This window comes from Kryptolebias marmoratus, linkage group LG1, assembly GCF_001649575.2.
Source record: "Kryptolebias marmoratus isolate JLee-2015 linkage group LG1, ASM164957v2, whole genome shotgun sequence".
NCBI classification, from domain to species: Eukaryota; Metazoa; Chordata; class Actinopteri; order Cyprinodontiformes; family Rivulidae; genus Kryptolebias; species Kryptolebias marmoratus.
In genome coordinates this window covers 24501205-24527119 of record NC_051430.1, presented here as the reverse complement: position 1 = coordinate 24527119, position 25915 = coordinate 24501205, and the positions used below count along the sequence as shown (strand labels likewise).

General features: G+C 40.2%; 6 protein-coding genes and 1 long non-coding RNA gene across 8 annotated transcripts in view; 2 read left to right on the top strand and 5 right to left on the bottom strand.

Annotated features, from left to right (window-relative positions):
• Window positions 1-56: 56 nt before the first annotated feature.
• On the top strand, window positions 57-2557 carry mrpl40 (mitochondrial ribosomal protein L40). The gene is made up of 5 exons (XM_017412299.2): window positions 57-282; window positions 432-515; window positions 1669-1824; window positions 1954-2035; window positions 2154-2557. Exons 1-5 carry the CDS (start codon window positions 221-223, stop codon window positions 2379-2381), a joined length of 612 nt encoding a protein of 203 aa, XP_017267788.1. The 5' UTR covers window positions 57-220; the 3' UTR covers window positions 2382-2557.
• On the bottom strand, window positions 2514-4382 carry lg1h22orf39 (linkage group 1 C22orf39 homolog). The gene is made up of 3 exons (XM_017412300.3): window positions 4283-4382; window positions 3356-3523; window positions 2514-3049 (listed from the first exon to the last, which is right to left on the bottom strand). Exons 1-3 carry the CDS (start codon window positions 4310-4312, stop codon window positions 2906-2908), a joined length of 342 nt encoding a protein of 113 aa, XP_017267789.1. The 5' UTR covers window positions 4313-4382; the 3' UTR covers window positions 2514-2905.
• A 402-nt stretch (window positions 4383-4784) lies between these two features.
• ufd1l (ubiquitin recognition factor in ER associated degradation 1) lies at window positions 4785-7890 on the bottom strand. Its single transcript, XM_017412296.3, has 12 exons — window positions 7752-7890; window positions 7394-7529; window positions 7110-7142; window positions 6891-7012; window positions 6557-6687; window positions 6394-6466; window positions 6247-6315; window positions 6091-6159; window positions 5964-6014; window positions 5761-5849; window positions 5496-5580; window positions 4785-5271 (listed from the first exon to the last, which is right to left on the bottom strand). Exons 1-12 carry the CDS (start codon window positions 7752-7754, stop codon window positions 5197-5199), a joined length of 936 nt encoding a protein of 311 aa, XP_017267785.1. The 5' UTR covers window positions 7755-7890; the 3' UTR covers window positions 4785-5196.
• Window positions 7891-8547: 657 nt separating this feature from the next.
• On the bottom strand, window positions 8548-19143 carry dhx37 (DEAH (Asp-Glu-Ala-His) box polypeptide 37). The gene is made up of 26 exons (XM_017412291.3): window positions 18783-19143; window positions 18514-18689; window positions 18260-18372; window positions 17487-17850; window positions 17253-17401; window positions 17062-17154; window positions 16859-16955; window positions 16070-16183; window positions 15767-15983; window positions 15531-15629; window positions 15375-15445; window positions 14555-14690; window positions 14006-14082; window positions 13500-13732; window positions 13296-13407; window positions 13109-13215; window positions 12109-12297; window positions 11888-12012; window positions 11295-11411; window positions 11033-11205; window positions 10831-10945; window positions 9810-9947; window positions 9636-9730; window positions 9334-9407; window positions 9021-9118; window positions 8548-8921 (listed from the first exon to the last, which is right to left on the bottom strand). Exons 1-26 carry the CDS (start codon window positions 18883-18885, stop codon window positions 8845-8847), a joined length of 3462 nt encoding a protein of 1153 aa, XP_017267780.1. The 5' UTR covers window positions 18886-19143; the 3' UTR covers window positions 8548-8844.
• A 1198-nt stretch (window positions 19144-20341) lies between these two features.
• gp1bb (glycoprotein Ib platelet subunit beta) lies at window positions 20342-21830 on the bottom strand. The gene is made up of 2 exons (XM_017412298.3): window positions 21736-21830; window positions 20342-21098 (listed from the first exon to the last, which is right to left on the bottom strand). The coding sequence occupies exon 2, from the start codon at window positions 21086-21088 to the stop codon at window positions 20465-20467; it is 624 nt and encodes a 207-aa protein (XP_017267787.1). The 5' UTR covers window positions 21089-21098; window positions 21736-21830; the 3' UTR covers window positions 20342-20464.
• On the top strand, window positions 21029-23895 carry LOC119617386. The gene is made up of 2 exons (XR_005233609.1): window positions 21029-21138; window positions 23252-23895. It is a non-coding gene; the product is annotated as an uncharacterized LOC119617386 (long non-coding RNA).
• The window catches only part of sept5a (septin 5a), a 22841-nt gene continuing 20366 nt past the window's right edge, over window positions 23441-25915 (bottom strand). For both annotated transcript variants that reach the window (XM_017412295.3, XM_017412294.3), the window contains 4 exons: window positions 25571-25667; window positions 25338-25473; window positions 25124-25226; window positions 23441-24489 (listed from right to left, as the gene is read on the bottom strand). In XM_017412295.3, the coding sequence (XP_017267784.1) occupies window positions 24430-24489; window positions 25124-25226; window positions 25338-25473; window positions 25571-25667 (396 nt within the window). In that variant the 3' untranslated portion in view covers window positions 23441-24429. The remainder of the gene's footprint in view (window positions 24490-25123; window positions 25227-25337; window positions 25474-25570; window positions 25668-25915) is intronic.

Here is a 25915-nt window from a genome sequence, read left to right as displayed (position 1 = left end):
AAGAAAATTATCGAAAGGGCGTCCGTTGAATCGTGAACGTGCTTGTTTTCTACGTCATCTCTATGCGACGGATCTTCTCCGTTCTGTCCAATGACTTATATTAGTCATTGGTTCTGTCCCTGTAAAAAGAGGACGAACTAAACGGCATGTGAACATTTTTGTTTATTTTATTTTGTTACACGGATTTTCGGTCTAAAGTGAACCCACATCTTGTGGAGACATGTCTTTTGTATTGTCGCGCTGTCTCTGCGGGGTTTTATCCCTACAGGCTGCTCCGTCACGGTGAGTGTTTGTCCGAAAAGTGCGAAATAATTGTGCTTGGAAGGTTATACAGTAGAGGTATCATGCTGCTCGGGTCAGTTCTTCTCCAATCTAGGGCATGTGGTATACTCTGATTTATACTGGTTTTGTTTTGTGCTTTGTTTTTGCAGCTTGCTGTTAGAACAACATAATCATGCTGTACAGAGTCTCTGGTTTTCACCTGTGGTCAGCCTGAAAACATCTGTCCCATTGAGGTACGAAGTCATTTTTATAGTCATTCTTGATACTTTTATCTAGTAGTTTGCCCTATTGAAGTTGTATTAAATTAGGTTTTTAAACAAAATTTTCAAAAGAAGTTTATGTTAAAACAAATTAATTGAAATAGCTTTGTAGTAACTTTTATACTATGATCATATATTTGGGTTAAACATAGAAAAGACAGCCTTTTAAAACTCTACATTTTGGGATAATTCACAAAATCAGTGGCTGGAACCAAGACTGCAGCTGAGTCAGCACTCAGAGTACCAAACCTAATTAAATGTGTATTAGAACTACATACTGTTTTTTATCGAAACCTCCCACACCCACCTCAGTATTTAGAAGTAAAATAAACTGATTTTTATATTTAATACATTCATACGTCATGAGTAAAATGTCATCTGTGCAGCCGAGGTGTATTTGCAAAACCCAAAGTTGTGTAAAATGTTGTTTTATAAACAGTTTATTCTTAAAAATATACAAAGCTCATTTATGTAAAGTTTTATAAATCTAATGTCCTTTATTCATCTTTAAATTACAACACTACAATTTTTACATTGCCTCTAGTTTTGTTATGACTGAAAAAAAATCACTTTATACCTGAGACATTCTTCTCTGACCCAACTGTTCTGATATAAAGTCTACATGTTGTTCTTTCAGCTGCTCCTTTCTTCAGGGGTTGCCACAGCGAGCAAACTCGCACAAACAATTTGGCAATTTTTTTTTACGTCAGATGCCCTTCCTGTCACAACGTGGGCTCGAACCTGCAGCCTCAGGGTTATTAGGTCGCAGCACTGACCACCATGTTGTAGCATAAAGGGTCACAGTGGTGTTCTTTAAAAGGCTCATTGGTTTGTTTGGAATGTTTCAATATTCTGGTCCAGTTCTGTGAAAACAGGGATGAGAAAACTTAAAAATGTATTGTAACACAATCCAGTGCAGGACCACAACTAACTTAAGCCTCAGTTCAAATCACAGAACAAGTTATTCTTAAGTAACAGTGTCTCAAGAAATGCATTATAAAACTTGTAAATATAACTGAATTATAAGACGATATGGGTGCACGTAAAAAGTGACTGAGGATATATTATTTCCCATACCTTGTGACTGAATTGTGCTCATATAGAGCTGTGTTTTGTGTTGCACAAGAGCGGAGCCTAGAAAGAAGAAGAAAGTGGATCCAAAGAGGGAGCAGGCGGTGAAAGATCGGCTGAAGAAAAAGCTAAGGAAGCTGGAGAAGGTTCCACCGGAGTTTATTCCTATTGAGGACTTTATTACGCCCACCAAATTTTTGGATGAAACCAGGTAGAACTCATTTCACTGTTTTTCATGAATATGATTCATGAGCAAAATCCCCTTCCAGACATGGAATTTTCATTTATTTCTCGTCATGGTTTCAAGTTTTATCAATTAAATGTTTTATTTTGTACACAGAGAACGAGGTGCAACAAGGATATCGTTTGAAGAAAGTGAAAGTAGAGCCCTCCTGCTAAAAGAATGGAGTCTATACAAACGGGTTATTATTCAGTTTCTCACTCTTTCATCTTTAAAGAAGTCATAAAATGTTACTTTTGACTTCTTCTATCCATCATTTACAACTGCAGCTGCATTTACAACTATCTTTGCTCTTACAGAAGCAGTACATGGCTGAAATGGAGGCTATTAAACTTGCTTTGGAGGCACAAAGACAAGCGTTGGAGGAGCTGAAGTTGGAGTCAGAGGAGCTATACCAGGAAGCACTGAAGCCAGATCCGCTTCTTTTTCCTTTCACGCGTGAAGGTCCTGTCTACACACCTCCAATCCCAAATTATTACGCTCCTGATGGAAAATACAGTGACGTCACTAAAGTGTACACCCAGTGAGAGCCGGGGAACAGCTGTGGGGGCAACCTCTGTTATGTTTTAATGTTTGTTCTTGTTTAAATTCAACCAAAATTAGGCTTTTTATAAACCTTCAGGAGCGAGTATGGGAGTAAACTTCATTTCTTTTCATTCTGCTGTTTAAAAAAACAAATAAAAAGTCATTTTTTATTAACCAGGTTCAAAATGCCTGTACATATTGTATTTATGAGCTGTAATGGTTTTACAGTGTTGAATGACACAACTGATTTCAGTCATATTAAATGTGTTACTAACACTTCATCACAGCAACGTTAATGCAGCATCGATGAGCGTATTAAAGAGAATTAACGTGGCAAACAGCTGAAATATAGCAAACTGCTTCACAGCTAATCTACAGCTTATACAAAGTGTTCATTCAAGTGCAGCATCAGTTTTTACCCACAAAGCAACTCAAACCTCTCACTACTTGCTTCAGGGGTATTAAAATAAAACCTAACGGATTCGTTTCTTAGTGCAGACACTCTGTTTTAACAAATCGTGAAAGCTCATGAAGCAGTTGAGGAGTTCTGCGGGCTTTCGTGGTTCAAGGGCATGTGCCAGTCTCTCGGAGGCTCCTGCCTCAGTTTCCACACTGGAGTAAAGTTTTCTTGCGCCGCCACTCGATTCCTCTCACTTTTCTGCAATGCTTCCTGCAAAAAATAACAATAAATCATTGTTCACAACATTGAGACAGTCTAGAACAGGACAAACTCCATGTCTCAAGGGCCACTGTCCTGGATGTTTTAGTTGTTTTCCTGCTCCAACACACCTGATTCAAATGGTTTAATCACCTCCTCACCAAATCATCAAGTTCTCCAGAAGCACGACCACAACTCATTCGTTTAAACCATCTAAAACATGCTGGAGAGCGGCCCCAGAGGAACAGAGTTTGACCCGTGTAGAAGACATTGAGCTCATATGTTTATGTATTTTAAGAATGTGACTTCTCGCTGCACCTTGGCCTCTGGGTGTTTGTGTTTTTCCCACTCGCTGCAGTTGTTAAAATCCTCCTTCCACTGCTGACAGGACGGCGAGGAACCGTAGACGTAATAGTGGTGAAAATGGTTACTGACACTTCTGCAGAGTCTGAACTCACTCAGGTAGTCTTCACATGCTCGCGGCGGCTGCGAGGACAAGAAAAACAACAAGTTATCATACTGGAAGACAGTTTTGACACCCTTCTTTTCTTTTTATGTAAAATAACTAACGTTCCTGGTTACACGTTAACAAACTAGTCTGATTGTAATGTGGAAAGTTAAAGATCAACCTGAGGAAAAATATGCTCTCTGTCTTGACTGACTTGAAAGTAGTTTAAGAACAAAGCAAGCCAAGTTAAGACAAATACGCTTGAAAAAAATTAAAAAGAGAAGAAATATACTATTACTAATAAAATATTCACTTTAAAAATGAATTATGCTGCATGAAATATAAACATATTGTCCAGAATCTTACTTTAAATTCATCTTATAGCTTATAAAACTTGTAGGTATTTAATAAATTTGATTAATACAAGATATTTCAAAAATAAAACCATAATATTTGGTGAACAGCGCCTCCTTCCGTCCGTTCCAACGGCTGAACCTTCACACAGTGACAATCGTTTATTTTTACGGGATATTCAGAGATATGACAAGCAAAATCAAATCTCAAGGATAATAATAAATAAGTGGCTGTCACATTTCGACGACATCATGTTTACTTTTTATATTCAAGGTGAAAGTTCATCATTTTAGCAGCGAATGCTAACCACTTCACCAACAGTTTCACCAACATTTAGAGTTCTTCAAATTTATATTATCACAGTTTTGAACAAAGTAACAAAAACAGGCATACTCTATTAGAGATAACGTTATCATAAACGTATTTCTGCATAAATAAATTACCCTCCACGCTGGTTTTTCCTCCCGATCCATCGTTAGCTGCGATAGCTTCGAAACAGACGACCGCTTCCGGTTATATTTGATTTCAAAATAAAAGCATCAGCGTAGATCCAAACCCATTAAAAAACAAAAAAATTTTTAGCATTTCTGAAGTCCTAGTTTAACAAGTTTTGAACAAAAAATAAGCATTTTGTTCTTGTCTGTGACACACGTGTTGCTTCTATTATCTAATAGCTTATAAACATTTTTTATTATTATTTTGGTTGTTTGCTCTTTTTATAGTTGAAAACCAAAGGACAAATTTCATATTTTTTGAAAATAAATAAATATGAATAACCCAGGTGACGTCACTATATTCCCATATTTTTTGTTGAAATGGCATAACTATATAAAAACAATTAAAGACCATTTTAAAACACAATCCTTTATTCGTCTATAAATAAACCAAGAAAAAATGTTGTCAAGCTGAAAAACATCCAAACATAAAAGTGTTTCTTAACATAACTAAAACAAAAGTATTATTGCTCCTATTATATTACAATAACGAGTTTCTGGAGAGATTTTATTTTGGGTAATTTGTGATAAATCCAACAATTCTGGGAAATACAAGATGCTCAAAGTCAAAGGTAATTGTATATATTACAACAATAGTCCTCAAGCTGCTCTGTGTGTTGGTGATACAGCATGTTTGTCTTGCCTGGACCCTGAATACAAATTATAACTGACAGTATTTAAACCAATGTAGCTTCTTCAGACCAAAATATTACTGTCAATGTTAATTTTTAAAACCCTCATCAAAGGTTGTCAGCAAAGTACCCACTTCAAACAGACACAAAGACAACATCCCAGTGCTTCTGAAGGCCATTTTTACTCTGCTGTTGAATGTGTCAGATAAGCCAAACCCTGTTTTTAACTCTTCAAGGCTTTCTGCCCTTCTTGCGTAGCGACTGTCCTTGTCCAGAAAAGGCAATAAATCTGTTCATGGAGTCATCCTGAGAGAAAAGAAAAACATTTAGTGTCTCTAGGTGGAATATGGTAGCAAAAGTCCTGATAAAGGCAACAAAATTAAAGAATTAGTTACTAATTAAATAACAAAAACAATAACTTTTAAGTGCTGATGTACAGATTAGACCCGAAGTAAGCAATTGTTTACTGAAGGGACTTAAAAACGTACAAGTAAAGCAAAAATCTGATCAAACTGATTTACACAACTTACTTCTTCTACAATCTTTCTGGGCTGAGGTCTGGAGTTTCTGATGAAGGTGATCCGGCCAACTTTGAAGTCGTAGTTTGGAATGCCTCTGTGAGAAGAAGTACATGAGACGAGCCACTGGTAAAATATTTACACAGCTTTTATAATATCAAATTCAGCTCTACAAAAATACATCCTAACCACAGGCTTTATACAGCTGCAGAGCTCTCAGGTGTTAAAAAATTGGAACGTTAACATCTGTACAAGTAAATGCTAAACATCTTTTCACCTTTTGATGTCATTTGGGGCAAGAGGAGCGGGACTTGGCTCAATCCCTTTTGTTTTGCCATCCAGGCGATTCCCAGAGCCGGTAAAAGCCTGAACATTAAAAACAAAAACCATCTTGAAGTCATATCGACTCCTGTACCCACAGTAATCAGTGGTGTGATGAACATTTTTTTTAGTCTCAAATATGTAGCAACAAGCTCTTACTCTGAATCCTGTGTCCATGTCAGCATAACTGCTGGTGTCTCCCTCTTCCTCCTGCCAAGAAATGAGTTTTATCATGTTGTTCTTCAGAGCATAAAATGTGTTTGTTCTTTCACAGCTGGGATCTTACTGTTGGTTCTTCCTGGTTCTGAGATCGTCGCTCAGGCTCCTTGTAACCCAAAGGAGCATCAAAATCCACCTGCGGAACACAGTCGCAACGTTCAACCAAAGTAGTGATTGCCACGAAACAGTTTACTTTTATCTGAGACATTGATAGGGGTCTTACATTCATATCACACTCGATGATGGATACGGCTTTATCTGGCTTGGTCTCCATAACTCGCAGCTCATAGATCTTTTATACAAACACAAATCCCATGAGCAAAGTTACAGAATAAAAACAAAATCTAAAAAGATAAAGGAATTTATTTACCTTTTCATTATAGTTTATAGCTATGACATCGCCAGTTGTCAAGCACGCAAAGTTTCTCAGCGCATTCTCCAGGCTGAAATAAAAGAACACCTTAGATGAGAACATCAGATAAACGTAATGTTAAAATCGGGGCTAACAAACTTTTTAAGAGGATTTTTCTTACACTGCTTTGGGATTCGTAATGTCCAGGAAGTCAGGACTTTGAGGCTGGAACTTTGAATAGGTTGCCACCATCAGGTTCACACTTTCAACTTGGACCAGACCGCCTTCTTCCAGGAGAAGATTCTGCATCATCTGCAACAAAACGGGGGTGGGGGGTGTCATATGTATGTAATCTACTATCGAGTTAAATATCATGTTTATTCTGAGGGTACTTGCACATTTATCTGTTTGCATACATTAGTAATATTCTTTTACACATCAGAATAATTTGTCAGTTCTCCACCACTAGTGAGAGTAAAGAACTCAGTCTTGTATTAACATTTCTTGTTTCTGACCCAGTGTGGAAGGTAACAGATTCCTTCATCTGCTACAAACTCCAGAACACCACAGTGCGTCATTCTGTCGGAGTTCTTGTTGGTCAGCTTGAACAGCATAGGATAGGTGATGTTAAGTCTGCCTGTTCAGAAAGAAAATGAGAGAAATAATAAGAATCACAGGGGGTGAGGGGGTGAAACAGAACAAGAAGAATAAAAAGATACTTTATTTGGACTTACTGAGCTGATCAAGAGCTGAAGGTGGCATTATGACTGAAAAAAGAAATATAATATCTTAAATATAAAATAAAACCTTTATGACTATAAAATAATCAATCCTATAATGTCCACATTGAAACCTACAAAACTATTGCCTAAATAACATGTACTGTTTTGCAAATAGACAGATTTGGTGTAGAATTTTCTAATTTAGACAAGCCATCATACAGGTTTAAAACAAACCCGAACACTGAAGTGTCTGACTGACTGAAGTTACATGTTGCTGTTTATTTTACAGGACTCACTTTTGCCTCCTTTCTCTACGTCGGAGCGGTCGTTGGGTCCAGCCAGCATGGAGACCGAATAGCAGCGGTACTGAGTGGAAAAGCGGCTCTGAAAGCCCCGGGCCATAGGGTGGTCGAACACATGGTGGAAGGAAAACTGTGGTGGGGGCATAAAACACAATCTATTCGTGACATACAAAGAAATCGTTTTTTAAGAGCTGCGCGTGGATTGGAATCATCCAGGCAGAACTTTCACGATCATGACAGAGCAGGTTTACGCTCTGTTGTTGTTAGCCGTTAGCTTAGCTAGCTTAACTGCGACAATTTATTTTTAAACGAATCTGCTGTCGGCAGCAAACAGTGGCTCAGCAAGTCTTACCATGTTGGTAGTTCAGGTCTTTGGTCGTAAAAACACTGGATATAAAATGTCTGTCGCGGATTTGCCGTTTATTCGTCGTCTTCTGTTGTCTTCCTTCTTCTACCGGAAGCGCACCGTGACAGGAGGAAATGACGTCGCGGTTGACGCTAGCCAATCACAGCAGCGGATTTAAGTGACGCATTCGCTTGTAATGATGTTCGTTTGTTTACTTCGGATGGAACAAAATTAAAGTTCCTGCTAAGCTGATAAACCGCTTCCTTTATAGAACCTAAACAAATTCACGGGGGAAGGCAAACTTTTTACAGTCCAGTTAAAAAATAGTACAAAACAAAATGGCTGCTTAGTTTATTTAAATTAAAACTACGAAACATGCATGCATTAACACCTTATGTTGTGGACAATTTAGTCACTATTTAGTAAGTTTTAACTGGTTTTAGACCCACTTTCTTCTTTTTCTTGTATGGTAAATCTTGTCCACTTGTTGTCTTTCAGCTATCCATTATCTAAAGCAACTCACTATTAAAAGATATGTAATGGACAAAGATGATATTATTTTTTCTTCGTAAATTTAGCCTGGGGAAGATGAATTATGAACAAGCTACTTTCTAAATGGAAGCATCCACTCCTAAATGACCCTAAAAATGTAACTGTGATTCTACAAAGAGGTCAACACATCCTTTCTGACGCCAAACATCTTTTGAAACATATCAAGCCTCATAAAATGGTGAATTTAGCCACCTTTTTAATCCTTGTGAGTCACAGATAAGAAAAAGCAGAAATAAATTCCACACCAGTCTTTGTCACATCAAATGTTTTATGAAGTCTTATGAAGACCAAAGTTAGATTTAGGAACAGCAACACATTGATAAAGTTATTATAGAGCACAGACTCACATATTTCTGCAATAAAACAACTTCACCGGTCATAAACACAACATATAAAATAAAAAAATATGTGTTTCGTTGTTGTAGTTACATTTAAAAACAGCAGGATTTGAGAAAGTCCCTGTTAGGGTGAAGTGGGTTCTGCTGATGTGATGATCACTGTCTCTGGTCAGAAGATTTTGTGTTTTTTGCTGTTCTGATGCCATCCTTTAAAAAGGAGGCCATAGTTTAGCGACTTCCTGGTGCAAGGCCTCAGGGAACCACTGGCAGTACGCAGACAACAGAACTGTGGGAGGAAAGAAACACAACATACAACACAATTAGACAGCAAGATCAAAACAAAAAACAAATAAATAAAAACAAGCCAACCACATTAAAGCCTCACATTTTTCTTCAGACTTCCAGACAGAGAGGAGTGCCTCCCTGCAGTCGACCTTCTTTGACACCAGTGGTCCCAACAAGGCCTCCGTTCTCTGCTGTAATCTAAAGCAACAAAGATGAAACTGTGAGGAAAAAAATGCCTCAAATATTCATTTCAGACCAACTTGAACCAGGCGCTGGACGGACCGTTTACAGCTTTCTAGGAAACAGTTTGATTTCACGTCCAGAGTCACAACATCTTCTGTCCCAAACTCAGTGTTTTGCCAAAGAAAAGAGGAAACAAGAGCAGATAAGTCTGTGTGAAACCATTAACTTACTTTGCCCAGGTTTTCATCAAGATGGAGGGGTTTGAGAGGAGGTGGCCGGTGTGCTTTTTTAGTTTGGGACAAACCTGTTAATCAGACAAAACGAACATTCACATGAAATAAATGCTTCTGTCAGGTGCATGAATTATTTGAGGAAGTGTAATGTAGTTCTGCTGAGTTTTACATTTATATGGAATATATATATAAAACTGAACTAGCAAATAAACTATATAGTGAACAGTTTTACAATTTATTGAAGTTTCTGATACTTTAGAACAAACACATTCAAGGTTTTAATTGTTTTGTTGCAGTACCTGTCCCTCAAGCAGAAACTTGGCAAACAGCTTGTAGCGCTCCAGACCTTCTGGATACTCCATCTCCACCGCAGGGAGCTGCCAGCCCACACGGACTGAAGGAGACACACAGAAATTACTCAAATGTAGGCCCAAACCTCCATCAGCTGCTGTTCTCCACTGTAGATGACATACAGAAGGTGCTTGGTCTGTGACATCTGACGGTGCCGGTGGAGGAGCAGAACCTCGGTGCCGGCGTCTCCAGAGGAGGGCTGAAGTGACAGTACTGAGGCAGGAGCTGTGGGATCCACTCGGCTTCTACTGCTGAAACACCTGACAGGAGGAAACGGGTCACATCAGAAAGTCAGAAAATGATTGGCTGATGGAGAAAATATATTTGAAGTCGAGCTCTTTTTCTCTCAACTATGTGGAGAAAAGAAACCTTCCACCCAAACATCTTTATATTTGATCTAAAATAAAACAGACACAACGTATTAATAAAGCTAAAACCATTATTCTTTTGAATATAACTATTATAACTTGAAAACATTGTATCTGCCTGAATTATTGCAAATAAAACGAGTCACGACATTCAAAGATTCAGCTGTACCTTGTTTGGACTCAGTGTTGTATTTGTAAAATGATGTTTATCTGCAAAGACGGAGTCTGATTATGTGTGTGTGTGTGTGTGTGTGTGACGTCAGGAGGACAAACGGGAAAGTATCAGTCTAAATGCTGGTACCTCAGAAACAGGAGATCCAGACTGTGAACCTGTCCAACCAGATAAAATCTGCTTTTTTTTTGTTCTGATTGTCCGATGCTCAAATAATTTATCTCCCACAGCTGCCAGACATCGAGGCACTTTGGTTTTGTGAAATAAAAATCTTTCTACTACATAAAGTAAATCCTACAACAACAGAACAACCGGTTAGCTGAAGCTGAAGTTCCAGGCTTTAACCTGCCTAAGATGCTTCGTTTATGCTAGCTGAATTCACAAGCAGAGCTTTTTAAACTGAAACAGCTCCCCGGATGAAAAGGGAAACGTCTTCAACTATCAGAACAGAAGTCCAGTTGCTTTGTTTTTAAACTCTAAGGACAGGTCATGTTCTGGGTTAAGTAGTTTCTTTCTACAGGAAATACTTTCCAGGCATCCCTGCATATAAGAACAAAGTCGTCTGTAAGTGCTCCTACTGGCCTTTTCATCAGATTCATTTACCTCTCATGTACATTTTGGAGGTCTCCATTATCTCCTGGTAGACGACAAACTCTGGCAGCGTTTTAAACAGAGCAGAACTGGGATGAATGAACACCGGGTCGTCCATAAGAGGAGTCTGTGCAGAAACGGATACAAGCGAGGAGGTGAAGAGGAGCAGAAAGTAAATATATTCATCACTATCCCAACCTGTGGAGCAACTTACCTTGTATCCATTCTTCCATTTGGGGTCCAGCATATCTTCAGCTTGAACACGCCTCGCCAGGTGGTCTCCCAGTCCGGCCAGAACAATCTGTCGCAAACAAACCACCTGATGTTCGGTTGGTGGAGTCATCTTAGGATCCACAAAAACTCCAACCTCTGGACACACTGCGTTCACTGAGGAAAAGGAAAATTATATGTTTATCTCTGTGCTTCTGCAGCAGATCGGAGACAGTTAGAGTCTGTGTGTGTGTGTGTGTGTGTACCTGCATTGGTAAGTTGACCTCGCAGCCTCCGGATCTCCAGCATGGCTTTATACCTCAGTCCGTTGTTCTCGCAAAACTTGCGAGTGCAGCCAGCATATTCACAAGCACCAACAGCACCTGCAGCCGCGTGTTTCCAGAAATATGATTTGAACAATCACAGATCGTAAAGAAAACTTATTAAAAGCCTAAACAGGGACGAGGACTGCAAATGAGCCACTGATTAGATGTTCTTTACACAACAACTGGCTTGTCTGATGTGTAATATTATGCAAAATAAAGACTGTAATTAATTTTATTCACCTTTATTTAACCAAATAAAAAACCCATTGAGACCAAGATCTCTTTTACAAGATTGACCTGACCAAGAAGTCAGTAGCACACGTCATAAAACGCTCAAAAACAAGTAATTTAGGATAGAAAAATACAATTATTTTACCCCTGTTAATGAAAATAAATAAATGATTGAAAATCAATAAAAGTTAGAGATAAAAAAAAAGCTCAACCTTGGAACAAAGTTATTGTTTTAAAAGTGTCATAGGTTGATAAGTAATTTAAAAAGTTTTGTTTGCAGTGTGTTGCTTCAGAAATTTTACCCAGCATCACCATAAGATCCCCCAGCAGGAGCGAGGGTCCGTGTCCGGCCCACAACCTTCTCGTCTGGGTCAGCCGGACTCGACGCTGGGTTAGCTTCGAGCTTTCATCTTCACTGTGTGCAGGTCTGAGGAGAAATCAGAGCAAGTTTGAACCAAAAATCTTATTTTTAAGAATTCTAACTCGTAATTCAAACACAAACCACTGCAGAAAATACGCCCACCTGTCGAGGTCCTCAAAAATCTCCCGTACGGTCATGGCTGCGACCACAGCGATGACGTACGGCAGGCAGTCCTGCTGCTTCCCCAGGGCTAACATCTTCCCGTAACGCGGAGCCACGGGGAAGGACGCCATCGCTCGGCCCAGTGGAGTGATGGGACAGCTCAGCTTTGCTCGCTGCAACTCGTTCATCCTTATCGAACAACAAATGAACACGTCATCGGACAGGTTTTCTTGAAGACGGGGCAAATCTCAGAGACAAATATTACATAAAAGGCTGTTAAAGTTAGAGACTTAACTGACTAATAAAAATAAAATCTTGTTTTATGATCAATGTCTAAAAACTGGAAATAATCTCTGTGATTTTTTTAAATTCCAACTGCTTATGAACTCTGCCTTTGTTACATGTTTGAGGTTTTCACAGTCAGAATGACGACAGGAGCTGAAACTAAATACTGTCTACGCTATCCAAACACTCAGAAAACAGTAAAAATTTAGAAATAAAAACACTAAAACAAAATATGATGAAAATATTTAAAAAGTAAAGGCCTGGCATTCCTTGATGGAACAAAAATCGCCACTGCTCGGGTTATAGCCACTTTTGTGGAGGCTAAGGTCAATTAGCTGTGGCAGCCATCTTAAATTAGGTCCATCCAGTTTTTAGCTTCTGAGAGTTTAATTGAAATCTGTCCCGTGGTTCATGAGATATTTTGCTAACAGACAGACAGTTGACTCCAATATTGTTGGTAAAGTTTTAAACAGAAGTTGTGCAATCAGTTTGTGCTCAGAGAGTGCGTTGAAACTGACTGTCTAAGTTGACTGCTACTACCACACAAGTTTTTAGCTCAAAATCAGGTTAGAGGCATTTTTGGTTTGCTAAGGTGGCTTAGTCGTGGCAGCCATTTTTGAACTGGGTTGATTCCAAAAGCTGTAGATGTTTTCCAAGTGATTAATTTCTGAGAGTTTCATAAAACAGCCCTCAGCGGCAGGTGGTAAAAAGGTACCTTCCAGTTCGAGGTGGCTCTTCGAGAGCACCCAACGAGATCAACAGCTCCTCAGCGGCGATCAGAGCCTCAGCGGACGGAGGAGTGGGAAACGGAAAATTAACCACCTACAAAAAGAGAAATCATCAGGTGTTTTTAATGATTATTCCCTTCTATACATGTGGGTTTTTGTTTCTTTTTTGCTGACCTTTTCTATGTTGAGGTCCTTCATCTGTAAGATGAGATCCTCCACAGGCCGGCGGGTGATCTCCGCCTCAGAGAACAGGCTGAAGTCTCCGAACACAGCCGAGGAGTACAACCTGCAGGTGGAGGGTAAAAGCTGAGGAAACGTCTCGTAAGTCAAAAAAGCCACTGCTTCACGGCGGCGTAACATGACCCAAAGAGCTCTGACCTGTAGCAGTGTCCTGGCTCTGTTCGGCCAGCTCTACCTGCCCTCTGATTGGCTGAGGCCTGGGAGGTCCATGTGACCTTGAAGGACGACACTCCCGTCACTCTGTCGTAGAAACGCTTCTTAACACGGCCGCAGTCTACCACGTATTTGATGCCGGGGATGGTCAGGGACGTTTCTGCCACATTTGTGGCCACAACACAGAGGCGGGTACCTGTCGGAGGAGGTCTGAACACCTGCAGCCACAAAACATAACAGAATGTGTTGCACCGTGGTGAATTATATGACTAAACTCAGCATGAAAACACACCTAAACCTGCAACAGAACAACCAGAATTAGGAATATTATGTAGTGAAATCGGCTCTTTTTAGCTCCCGGTAGTGCAATTCATGCGTAAACTAAACACCTTATTTGTGTCTTTAGAACTCCTTAGAGTAAAACTACCCACTTCTTTTTTCATGGAAAAGTCTTTAATGAGTTTTGCACTGGCACAAGATATTAATCTTACCTTCGCCTGCTGCTCAGGAGCCAGCAGAGAGTAAAGAGGGAGAACGTAGAGCGGGATGGACGGGTCAGATTTCTCCTCTACAGAAACAAAACAGTTTAAAAAAAAGACAACAAATCAAACTCTGTTATGAGCTGACGCATTATTTTAACATCTTCATAATATATTTATAATATGCTCTAATTAAACCTTCTCAATATTTAAATTTGTTGCCAGGTTTGACAAAAACATAAGATTATCTTTATTTAAAACTCTTTGACCTGCATTCCTTCAAGGAATGCTTTAGTTAGTTTAATTTCTATCTAAAATTAAGCAAACTATATAAGAATTTGATCAAATTGTGCAGTTAAGCACAAAGTTTCCCACTTTCCCAGTTACAGTAAATACAAGATTTAAAGTTTAAGATGGTAGGAGATAAGGAAATAGGAGTAGGTTTTTCAGTTGATAAAGACTTCAGAAACCCAGATATATGTTTTAACTACCAGCCCCCCAGGAGATCATCTGAATTACATCAGTCTGAATTGTAAAAACGATCTCTTTGGATTAACTTGCCCGAGTCGGCAGAATCGTCTCCGAGGTCGAGGTCTGAGCCTCCGTCCTCCTCGTCTCCAATCCCTGCCTCTCTGTCCTCGTCCCCTTCGTCCACCGGCAGGGCTGAGTAGTTATCCAAGTCGATCCGAGGGAGAGACTAAAATCAGAGTTATTATGAAAAGAACCACATTATAAAAGTGAAATAATCTGAAATTGTTGCTTTAGGTCCAGCATGACTGTCAGGGAGGGACAGAGGAATTGTAGTTCATTAATCTTAAACAGTCTTAAATCTTAAATAAATAATTTATCTGAATTAAAAGATATCTAAACCAGCAGAGATGCATCAATCATCCATAACATTAGAACCACTGAGAGGTGATATAAAAAACACTGACTGTGTCCAGTCAGCAGGATAATATTACAAGGTTGATTTACTGGAAGCAGTGGGACAAAAAGAGTGAATATAAGGATTTAGGTGACTCTAATGAAGGCTAAATTATGATTGTTAGACAATTAAAACATATGTACTGGATCCTGAGTGGTCAGGTGTTTCTCAGCTCTAAAGTTTTCTGGAGAAACTTCATGCAGAGATCCAACCCTCCCACCGTCAACACGAGATCTTTGTTAAACATGAGTGCAGCTCTTGAAAGAAATAAACCCTGACACTGCATACATTTATCAAAATGTGCTGTAATTACAGATAAAATACTGGAATGTGTGAGTGATATATTTAATTGATCACTATGGATGTATTAGTTAATAGACGCTGAGGAATAACCGTTTATATTTACAGCTAAAAGAATCTTTCACTTTTTTATTTCTTACTGCAAGACAGACTTACAACGGTCTTCTTCTGCTTTGCCTTCTTAAATTTCCTCATCGCCTCAGAGGTGTCTGCTCCCTCATCTTCAGCTGCACACAAAAACAAGTAAATGTTGGAAAAACGTGTTCCCTGCTAGGAGAGATGTGTGTGCATGTGAGGAGGCCGGCCGCCCACCAGTGGTTGTGTTGCCTTTCCTAAAGGGGAAAGCTTTTCTGAGTCTTCTGCAGAGGCTGTGAACCTCAGCCTGACCGGTGAGAAACACCAAGATCCCACCTGAAGGACACAGACAGGACATCAGTGTGGTAGATTTATCAAAGATTACCCTTTACATACTCCATGTTCAGATCATAGTTAGAGAAAATAACTTTTATACACAAAGAATCTAAATAAACTGTTTGTAATAAACATACCTGGAGGCAGCATCCGGTGGATTTTGCAGGTTTTGTGAAAGGCTTCTCCGGTGTAATCCTCCAGTGGAGTTCGTTTGTTGAAATGAATAGTGACGGGAAACTGGCGAGCGTCGACTTTGATGACGGGCGGGGGCGTCCTAAAGAGCTTCAGGTTTTCCGTGAAGTCCTCGACTCGCAGAGTGGCTGACATGATCAGCAGCTTCATGGGCATGCCTTTCTGCAGACAGATGAGAGGAAAACAAATGAAGATAGATGTCGGGGTAACAGTGCAGAAAGACGTCGTGAATCAGCTTTGTCTCCTACCTTGTCCCTGAGCGGGACGATCCGAGACAACAATCCGATGAGGATGTCTGTGTAAACGCTCCTTTCATGAGCCTCATCTATGATTACCACGCTGTATCTCTGAAGCAGAAAATCCTGCAGCACAAAACAAACAAATAAAACATATAAGAGGCATTTAAAGCTCACAATTAGTCCTTTCAAGCATCATTTTCAATCACCGGCTCCGCTGCATCCTACCCCAGCACCATGTGTTTTTACCCAAGCCCCCCACCCTCCTGCCAACTTGCACTGAGCGAGCGGTTTTTTAAGCGTATGCTCCTGTGTTTCTGAGTAAACATAGGGTCAAAGTCTTTTTTTTTTAGCTCATCCTTCCTATTGTGTCTTTCTCTTCCAAACTGCAAAAGGTAGCGCGAGTGTCTTGCGAATGACCTGAACTCCTGTTTAACCCATGTCTGTAACGTATGTCCTTCTCCTGAACAGAGTGTTCTTAACTGTAATTTCGTTCTGCACTGCATTTCTGATGTTGTGTGTGAATGACAATAAAGCTGATTCTGATTCTGATTCTCCCTTCTGTGATCAGTGATGTCTCAACAAAAACTGCTGTTTTAGTTAAGATATTTCTCCTGATGAGCTCAATCAGTAACCAACAGAGCGAGGATATGGAGTGTTAATAAAGAGGCTTTTAGAGACGAAATGTGCTGCAATTATCCAGATGTTTTTCCATCATCTTTTAGAACTACCAGCAGGCTACAGCTTGTCGAGATGTTTTTGACAGCTTATCAAATGAGTCAATATAAAATAAGACGATACCTTCTGAATCTCCTTCAGCAGGACACCATCTGTCATGAACTTGATCTTCGTGTCGCTCGTCACGTTGCCCTCATATCGAATCTGGTACGACACAACCCTGAACAGAGGCACCAACATGCGTTGTTACCAGCAGAAATCCTGACCTCCTTCCTGTCTGTGGCTTTCAGATGACCCAATGTTGTACATTTTGAGTTATTATTTACTGTGTCGGCAGGTTCATCTCTTTGGCCACCCTGTGAGACATGCTGACAGCTGCAACTCTCCTCGGCTCGGTGATCCCAATAATCCCGCTGCCGCTGGAGGAAACAGAAGTGAGCAGAATGACGACAGTTTTATGATGCAACACATTTTCTCAGGGTAAACTAAGGACAAAACACTAAAGTGTATAAACTACCTGGCATAACCAGCTTCATACAGAAACTGAGGCACTTGTGTGGTCTTTCCGCTCCCCGTCTCTCCACAGATGACGACACAGGGATTTTCTCTCACTGCCTCCATGATGACCTGCTCCTCTGCCAACACGGGCAGCTTCAGACGCGCCTCCTGCAGCAGCAGAGTCGCATGTTCTCAAAGCACACTCACAAAAACAGCTTTTCAAATCAGACATTTTTACTGCGCCGTCCCTCACCTGTATTTCTGGGGACCTGTCAACAGGAATGAAGACCGCCGGCTCTGAAGGCCTTTTGTTTATGACTTTCTTCTGATGGGGAATCTTCTCCTCCTGTTCATCCGTGACCTTCTGCTCTGACATCACTTCCTGTGTGGTCTCCGCCTCTTCACAGGGAGGTTTGGTCTCCTTAGATTCACTTGCCTCTGTGGTGTTATTCATCTCCTCCTCCTCTTCCTCAGATGATGTGTCCTCATCACTGCTTTCTTCTGCCTTTTGCTCTTCATCATCTTCCTCCTCTTCTTTCCATTTCCTTTTTCTGTTTGCACCGCTGACGCTGCTGAATTTAGGACCAGAGTCTCCATCTTTGACTTCATCCAATGACCTGAAAAGAAAAAAGACTTATTCCAGCTTTTCCACACAAATCACATTGTTTCTGTCTTTTATTAAAACCTAGATCCAACAAAAGCACCCAGAACATTTACTCTAAACTAAAACTTCTTTTCAGACAGCTGATTGTCTGTATTTCTACAACAGCCTGGTGACAACATTTGAAATAGTTAATGTACAGTTTTTTGTTTTTTTTCTTGATTCCAGTGTCCAAAACCCTAAAATTCAAGTAAGCAAATACTTCTTTTGGAGTTAGAGGAGAGACTAAATGTTTAGTGCTGCAAGGCTCATGGCTACTATTTTCAAACAATCCAGAAGCAAAACTTTTGAATGAGTAAAATAATTTAACTGAAACTTCATTCGGACCTTGGTGCGATTCCATTCTGGCGACACACCAAACTTACTGTTTGCTCTGGTAGAGTTTGTCTCCTGTTCCCAGTTTGGATGTTGTGTACAAAAGTTTCAGTTCAGACTCTGGAAGCTGCACCTCAGCCAGTTTACTCAGGATGTCTGCTCTCTGGAGAGAAGATAAACAAACATGTAACATGGTGTATACATTCTGTAAAAAAGACTTGTTGGTGAGATACTTATAACTGCTACAACCAAGCCAGGATGTTTTAGATATTCTTGATTTAAAAGCAGCTTCGAACTGTCACACCTGAGCTTTCTTCTCCTTGCGCTCCAGGACCTTCTGCAGCTCTTTTCTCTGCTTCTTCGTCAGAGGCTTCTTATTGGTGGAAACAGCTGATTGCGAGAAGTCCTTGGTCTTCTTGGATTTGGTGGCTGGAAGTACCAGAGCGTTGCTCTCGTCCACGCCTTTCAACTGGGCTCCATCTGAAGACAACAAAACCACAAAGACACCGCTAGAAAAACAGCCACAGCGAGTAAAGTGTTTTAAAGAAATATTTCATTACAAGCAGATCGTACCTTGTAGTTCCACCACAACATCCGTCTTCTGTCGTGTTGCTGGTTGTTGTGTTTCACTTTGCTGCCTTCCTTTCCAGTTGTGCTTCTTCCTTAATTTGCCCATTTTAAACTAAGCTCTGGATATTAACATTTAACAAACCGTGTCCACAAAATCTACATCAAAACTTACAAACTAGCTTGACAAAGCTAACACTTGTTTTGCATATCGCTGTACAGCCGCGAGACAACCGTCTACTTTCCTACTTTTTATTTAAACACTTTAAACGACAGCATTTATCATTTAAACTGATATTTGACTAAAATGGAGTCCAGCAGAACCTCACGTGTAAATATACCAACTGTCCATCGGTTAAAACCTTCCGACTCGCAAACATTCTGATCGTAGAAAAGTTCCGCTTCTCGAAAACAAAATATCTAAACACCATTTGTGTTTTATGATTATTCAAAGAAAAATTTGTCCTTAAAATAAAATAACCCACCAGTATTTTTTGTAAGAAAATCATTAGGAATTACTTTAAATTTTGTTTATTAAAAATGCGTAGAAAACAAAGTCTTTTAAAACTTGAAGGAAAAATTACAGCGCATCGCAAGTAGATGTGTTTAAATTATAGTTCATGTTTTCTTTAAAAACTGTTTATGTAACTGTTTAAAACTACAAACAGGAAAAGTAAAAAAAAATCAAATTGTACAATTAGAAAGAAAAAATCAAAAGGCATATTACAGTTCACCTTTTCACAGTTTCAATATATAAACACTATTTCTCTTTACTTGATATTTTTTACTGTTTACATTCCCGTAAATAAAAAAGCTCATAATGCTAAACAGATACGGGCTAACAATTTGATGAACTCATACATTTTTTATTTGTTTTTCAACAAAACAAACTTTTTAAAACAATGATATTTGACATTTTACCTCAATTAATTGCAGAAAAAATTCAAATAAAATTGAAAACCTTTCTTGTTATCACTTAATAATTACATATATGTATCTGAATCACATGTTTGAATCAGATAGATAGATGTTATAATTCAAAGGTAAAATCACATCAGCATATCTCTGATAAATATAAAAAGGTTTATAGTATCTAATAGCATGTAGCAACTACAAAAATAATTCAAATAGTTTTATTTTTCTATTTTGAGCCCTTCTGAACAGCTTTACTGCCCAAAATGTCCCATCTGGAACTGGATTTTAGTCTGGTTTTAATATAATTCACATAATCTATATTTCAACCTGGAGAGATTCACACGGAGAGATTAAGACAATTAGAGTGTTTTATTGGCTAGAGGTCTTTGGCGCTCGGGCCCCAGCAGAAGATGAGTTTGCAGAGAACCACTGTGAGCTCGGATGATCGATGTAGGGTGAGAGATTAGGGTAGTCTTCCCCGGGACCTGGACCTGGTGGTGGCGTGGAGGACAAGAAAGGGGAGTCCAGAGGAGCTTGAGAAAGCAAGGGCGGAGATGGGGAAGGTGGCAGGACGAAACTTGCTGGCAAGCAGGAGGAGCCGTGGACGGGGAGCCTTATATCCTGAATCTGGATGCTAATTGGCAGCTGCGAGCGAGGATCTGCGATGAGTGATGCTGGACAGCTGGGTGAGTCTGCCAAGTTGAAATTACGGCAAGCCTTCACTTCTGCTTCCATGTTCATTAATAAAGACTTTATTTTACAGAAAAAAAAGCTCAGATGCTGCTGTCCTTTAAAAGCCCATAACTGTTGTCCCTGTGATTGTCCCCAGCTGTGAAGCTCTCCTCCGTGGTCCGCTTGGCCTCCTTGGAGAGCCGCTCAAACCTCTTCAAGAAAACGATGACAGCCACCAGCAGACCCGCCTGAAAGCCCACAAACACGAACAGAGACAGCACAGAGGCCAGGGCCAGGTCACAGTACCAGTACTGGCAGGACTCCAGCACCTCCTCTTCAGTCAGATACACCACCAACCGTCCTCTCAGACTAGCAGGGGAGCTGCAGTTGACCCCCAGGTGGGGTGGGGTTTGCAGGGACTGATGTCTCAGCCAGGTTCGCAGGTAGAAGATGCCGCAGTCACAGATCCAGGGGTTACCGTGAAGGGAGATGTGGAGAAGGGAGGTCAGGCCATCCAGGAGCCCTTTGGGGAAGGTGGTCAGCAGGTTGTTGTGGAGAAGGATGTGGGTGGTTCCTGCAGGGAAACTTGTGGGCATGGAGGCAGAGGTGAGCAACCTGCTGCTGCAGTTCACCTGGCTGCCTGCACAGGAACAGGGTTCAGGGCACGCTGATGACCTCTGACCTCCGTAGAAGAGGAGCAGACTCAGAAGCAGAAGCCACGTCATGGTTACCGATCTACAGGGAAGAGAGGACAAGTGTGGAGGCTTACAACAAGGTGAGAATAACCATTACAACCTTTGAAATTCTTTTTGCATAAACGTTTTATTTATTGAGTACCACATCCATCACTTTGAGTTATAGTTCTATTTAAATAAAGCTGCAAGGTTCATGATTCACCATATATCTCTCTACTGTGTTTAACCCCTGAAATCATCCCGTCGTGAGTACAGTAAATACAGTAAATATGTAACATGTAAAGTCCTAATTTCTAAAAAACAACAACAACAAAAAAAGAGTTATTAGGAACTAGAACCTCACATTATTACTCGGAACAATCAGTTTATCAGCAGATTTTTTTTCTGTAAACATAAGAACATAACATGATATGTAATAGGTTTTATAGATTATTTTTTGTTAGGTTTGTATCTTAAGAAAAACTACTGTTTTTCAATTAAACAACAACAATTCTGTGGGGTCATAACAAGTTTATAATCATAACCTTAATGTAAACAAACTCTAACGCACAAAAAAATAACAACAGGGAAGTCATCATAAATAAACTGACACTTAAAGGGAAAGAGTTTTATTTCAAGTCACATTTTAAGCTTCAACAATGTTAAAAGAGTCTAAAAGTTTGAGGAGAGTCGTTTACCTTCAGCTCTGTGCTCGGAGATGATTGTAGTTCTTACAGATGGTTTCAGATGAAGAGTGTTTCACCGCCAGCTGTTTCTCACTGATAAAGACTGCTGTCAAAATAAAAGCACACACACACAGTCTCTCTCTCACACACACATCTGCGCTCACAACACAAAACACAACACCAACTTCAGGAGTATCTCACCAACTCCCTATTTTAGGGCTAAGAGTTGTTTTAAAAAAAAATTCTTTCTTATGAACAAAACTTAATATAAAGTTAAACAATTTTTTAAAAATTCAGTAATTTATAATTTGGAGTTTTATCATTTTGTCAGGTCAGATAAGCACAGTAAATGTGAAAACTATGAGAAAAATCGTGCAGTTCAACAACACAGCAGCTAGAGTTTTTTCATGAATAAATAATATTTATTATAAACGATTGAGTAACGTTTAAACTTTTAACCGCTCACTGCATCAGAGCTAAGAGTTCATCAGCAAAGCAGACAACTTAGTTACTGAGTAACCTGACCCTTTAGGGTTAGGGTCTCACCTCAGGATTTCACTGCACAGGGCCTTTAGGGCTGGGGTAGGGTTAGGGTCTCCTCAGGGTTTCATTGCACAGGGCCTTTAGGGCTGGGGTTAGGGTTAGGGTTTCCGCAGGGTTTGACTCCACAGGGCCTTCAGGGCTGGGGTTAGGGTTAGGGTCTCCTCAGGGTTTCATTGCACAGGGCCTTTAGGGCTGGGGTTAGGGTTAGGGTTTCCGCAGGGTTTGACTCTACAGGGCCTTTAGGACTGGGGTTAGGGTTAGGGTCTCCTCAGGGTTTGACTCCACAGGGCCTTCAGGGCTGGGGTTAGGGTTAGGGTCTCCTCAGGGTTTGACTTCACAGGGTCTTTAGGGCTGGGGTAAGGGTTAGGGTCTCCTCGGGGTTCAAACCCTGAGGAGACCCTAACCCTAACCCCAGCCTTAAAGGCCCTGTGCAGTCAAACCCTGAGGAGACCCTAACCCTACCCCCGGCCCTAAAGGCCCTGTGCAGTCAAACCCTGAGGAGACCCTAACCCTAACCCAAGCGCCAAAGGGACTTCATCAGAGATTGAGTATTGGAGAATGTTTTTTAAAGTGCTGCTCTTAAAGTTTTTGACATTTTTAGTTCAGTTTCCTTTTTTTTCCCATCTGCTATTTATTTATTGTTTTATATTCCAGAACATCTGAAACACTGTACGTTCTGAGTATTTACAGCTAAATAATCTACAGATATAACATGACACGATGGGTTTAAGACTTGTAATATCCCTGTAATATCAGTTACAATCATTTTAAATCTCCCTTGCAGAAAGGTTATCATTGCTGAAGAGGGAAAATCTGCAGAATGAGAACTCTGAATAAGTAAATTTTGACACTAATAAAAGTAAAGTAACATGATCCATTGAGTGCTCTCACAATATTTTGTTCATGCTGACAGTTTTAATAAATAATATGAAATATTCATGAATTTCATTTGTCCTGAAGAAACTTCTGCTTCTCCTCTGATCAGCAAGAAGAAGAAGATGCTATCAGCTGTGCAGGGGAAACAATGGCTGCAGGAGATAAATATGAATCAGCACATCGTGTTCCTGCAGACACTCCAGCTTCGAGTCCTGCTGCAGGGACACGACTGACGGGAAGGAGGACGTCGTCCTGCGCTCACGTGACTCCTATTCCAGGAAAAAAGAAGACGGCAGACTGACAAGAGGAGGGGTTTATTCGTCACACGTTTGCAAATGGGACTGAGCTCACAGCCTTCTGGCAAAAATATGTACAGGTCGTCAGCATTAGCGGAGTCAACACACACACACACACACACACACAGGTCGCAATCCTCACATACATGTAGGTTTAACAACTTCAATGGCATAAGTCACTTCAAAGGAGATAAATTCAAAACAGAATCACAGACATGGTATTTGCTCCTCGTTACTGCTGTCCTGTAGTGGCAACGAAGCAAACTGCATTTAATACAAGAACAAGGATCCAGCTAAGAAGCAGTAAAAATAGGCCCGCAGCTTTCAGCAGATATAAGGAATGACACCATGCTTCCACATGCATCCTGTATCCTAAAACAAACCCTCTCTTTATGTCAGAGGCTCAGAGAAAGTCACTGGAAAAAAAAAAAAGTGTTTCCAGTTTATCTCATTGAAATATTCAGAGAGAGGATGTTCTGACGGGTAATGGGTGAGAAATATAAAATGTTTATGAACAAACGGAGAGCTAAAGTTGAATTTTAATAAAATAAAAATTACCGTGGCATCTTTATGAGGTTAAATGGAAACGTTATGGGCCCGAAGTTCAAAGAAAACACTCATATATCAAACACACAATAACGGTCAGTTCTAATCATCAGCCTACATTTCTTTACAAAACACACCCTTACATTATATCCAAAAATGTTTAGCACTGCGTTATAAATTAGATATACTGAGAAGTTATTTAAATTGGTATTCTTTGCGTTAATACAACAGCAAAGGGCTCAAAAGGGGAAAACGGATAGTTTCAGAGAAATAAATCACCTCCAGGCAGACACACAAAACAAAGCACCAAACTGAAGAGAAATGCAGAATCAGAGCTGCCGCCGAAACGCTTTCGATTCCCAGGTCTGAAGGTCTCGCTGTTGTTGTTGGACGGGGAGAAACAGCAGGTGGCGCTGCAGCATCAGCTCTGCTCCAGGAAATTAAACTAGTCCTTGTCATGCATCTGCTGCTGCATCTTGTTCAGCATCTCCTGCATCCTCCTCAGCTGCAGACGGAGAAAAGGAGGAAGGTCAAACAGAGCTGTGACTTCAGACACGTCATCCAAAATGAACCAGAGAAACAGCTTTTTACTTCACAGGACAGAGGCTAAAAGCAGCAGAATGACTAGAAGACAAAAATCTGCGGAAAAAAAAAGTAGCTAAAAGCAACAGAGCAGTAGCTGAAAGCAGCAAAAAAAAATTGCTAAAATTAGCAAAAGAGTAGCTGAATTTAGCAAAATAGATGATATAATGAGTAAAACTGTAGCTAAAAGTAGCTAAACAAGCGCTAAAGCTAAAATTAGCAAAACTAGCTACAGTTAACAAAACAGATGCAAAAAAGGAGCAGAATGGAAGCTAAAAGCTAAAGAACGCATAAAAAGACAAAGATAAAGCAAGTTTGCTGAAGCAGAATAAAAGAGAAGAATGTTTTTTAAAAGTACAAAAGTTACAAAACCCAAAACATTGCACATTGTCTGTTTCAGCTGAATGTTTTGATATATGAAAGATTAAAATAGCAGAAGTAGTTAAATCGCACAAAATGCTCGGACAAACAAACAAATGGGAAAACAATCGTGTGAATGCTGAGTCAGCGTTCAAAAAAATAAACTAAAACTCAGAACAGTGGCTGCTGCTTCGTACTTCCTCGTCTTTCATTTTGATGAGCTTCTCAGTGTCCACATCTGGAGTGGACAGCGGCAGGATGGGGATGGGACTCTCCATCCGGTTGTCCTGAGCCAGTTTACTGAGAAGGAGAGGAAGAGGAGAGGTGAGGCAGGCGCTTTCAGATCCATGAACGTCAGCAGCCACAGCGCTGACGACGCTGTATCAGATGCCCTCATCCCGAAACACAAACCTGGTCATCTCCTGTATGCACTGTGCTCTGTAGTTTTCGTAGTGGACATCACAGGTGACGTCTTTGAGGTCGTGCATGTGTGACCGGATGAGCATGTTCCTCAGTTTCACGAAGTCGCAGTGGGACTGATTCTCCACTGAGCACAGAAACACGTTCATTTCATCAACATGCAGTGTATCATGTCTGTTCATATTAATGGGAGCTGAATGGATGAATCATTTATAAAAAAATACCTTCAACAATCCCCCAGGGGTACAGTCTTCCTCTCACCCTCTGTCCTCTCGCCTCCACCACCGTGTTACTGCCGATCACAGCGAACGGCGTGCACTCCTGCACTCAGACACATGAGGACAAGTTGTTGTTTTAACCCCTATCTGCCATAGGAAAGCTGACAGAGCGTGCCGCTGCACATTCACAGAGTCAGATACACTGTACAGGTGCTGGTCATAAAATTAGAATATCATGAAAAAGTAGATTGATTTCAGTAATTCCATTTAAAAAGTGAAACTTGTATATTATATTCATACATTACATACAAACTCATATATTTCAAATGTTTATTTCGTTTAATTTTGATG

Bases quoted from the DNA above. Each gene is read 5' to 3' on its own strand.
- gp1bb (XM_017412298.3), bottom strand. From the start codon at position 21,088: ATGACGTGGCTTCTGCTTCTGAGTCTGCTCCTCTTCTACGGAGGTCAG.
- ufd1l (XM_017412296.3), bottom strand. The intron at 6,467-6,556 runs GTAAGAAAAATC...CTTTTATTTCAG, and splicing joins ATTACGAATCCCAAAGCAGT to CCTGGAGAATGCGCTGAGAA. The intron at 5,272-5,495 runs GTAAGTTGTGTA...CTTTTCTCTCAG, and splicing joins CCAGAAAGATTGTAGAAGAA to GATGACTCCATGAACAGATT.
- dhx37 (XM_017412291.3), bottom strand. From the start codon at position 18,885: ATGGGCAAATTAAGGAAGAAGCACAACTGGAAAGGAAGGCAGCAAAGT. The intron at 13,733-14,005 runs GTAAGATTAATA...TTGTGGCTGCAG, and splicing joins CTCCTGAGCAGCAGGCGAAG to GTGTTCAGACCTCCTCCGAC. The intron at 12,013-12,108 runs GTGGGCGTATTT...ATTTCTCCTCAG, and splicing joins ATTTTTGAGGACCTCGACAG to ACCTGCACACAGTGAAGATG.
- mrpl40 (XM_017412299.2), top strand. From the start codon at position 221: ATGTCTTTTGTATTGTCGCGCTGTCTCTGCGGGGTTTTATCCCTACAG. The intron at 1,825-1,953 runs GTAGAACTCATT...TTTTGTACACAG, and splicing joins AAATTTTTGGATGAAACCAG to AGAACGAGGTGCAACAAGGA. The intron at 2,036-2,153 runs GTTATTATTCAG...TTGCTCTTACAG, and splicing joins AATGGAGTCTATACAAACGG to AAGCAGTACATGGCTGAAAT.
- lg1h22orf39 (XM_017412300.3), bottom strand. From the start codon at position 4,312: ATGGATCGGGAGGAAAAACCAGCGTGGAGG. The intron at 3,524-4,282 runs GTAATTTATTTA...TTGTCCTCGCAG, and splicing joins AGGAAAAACCAGCGTGGAGG to CCGCCGCGAGCATGTGAAGA. The intron at 3,050-3,355 runs GTGCAGCGAGAA...TATTTTTTGCAG, and splicing joins ACAAACACCCAGAGGCCAAG to GAAGCATTGCAGAAAAGTGA.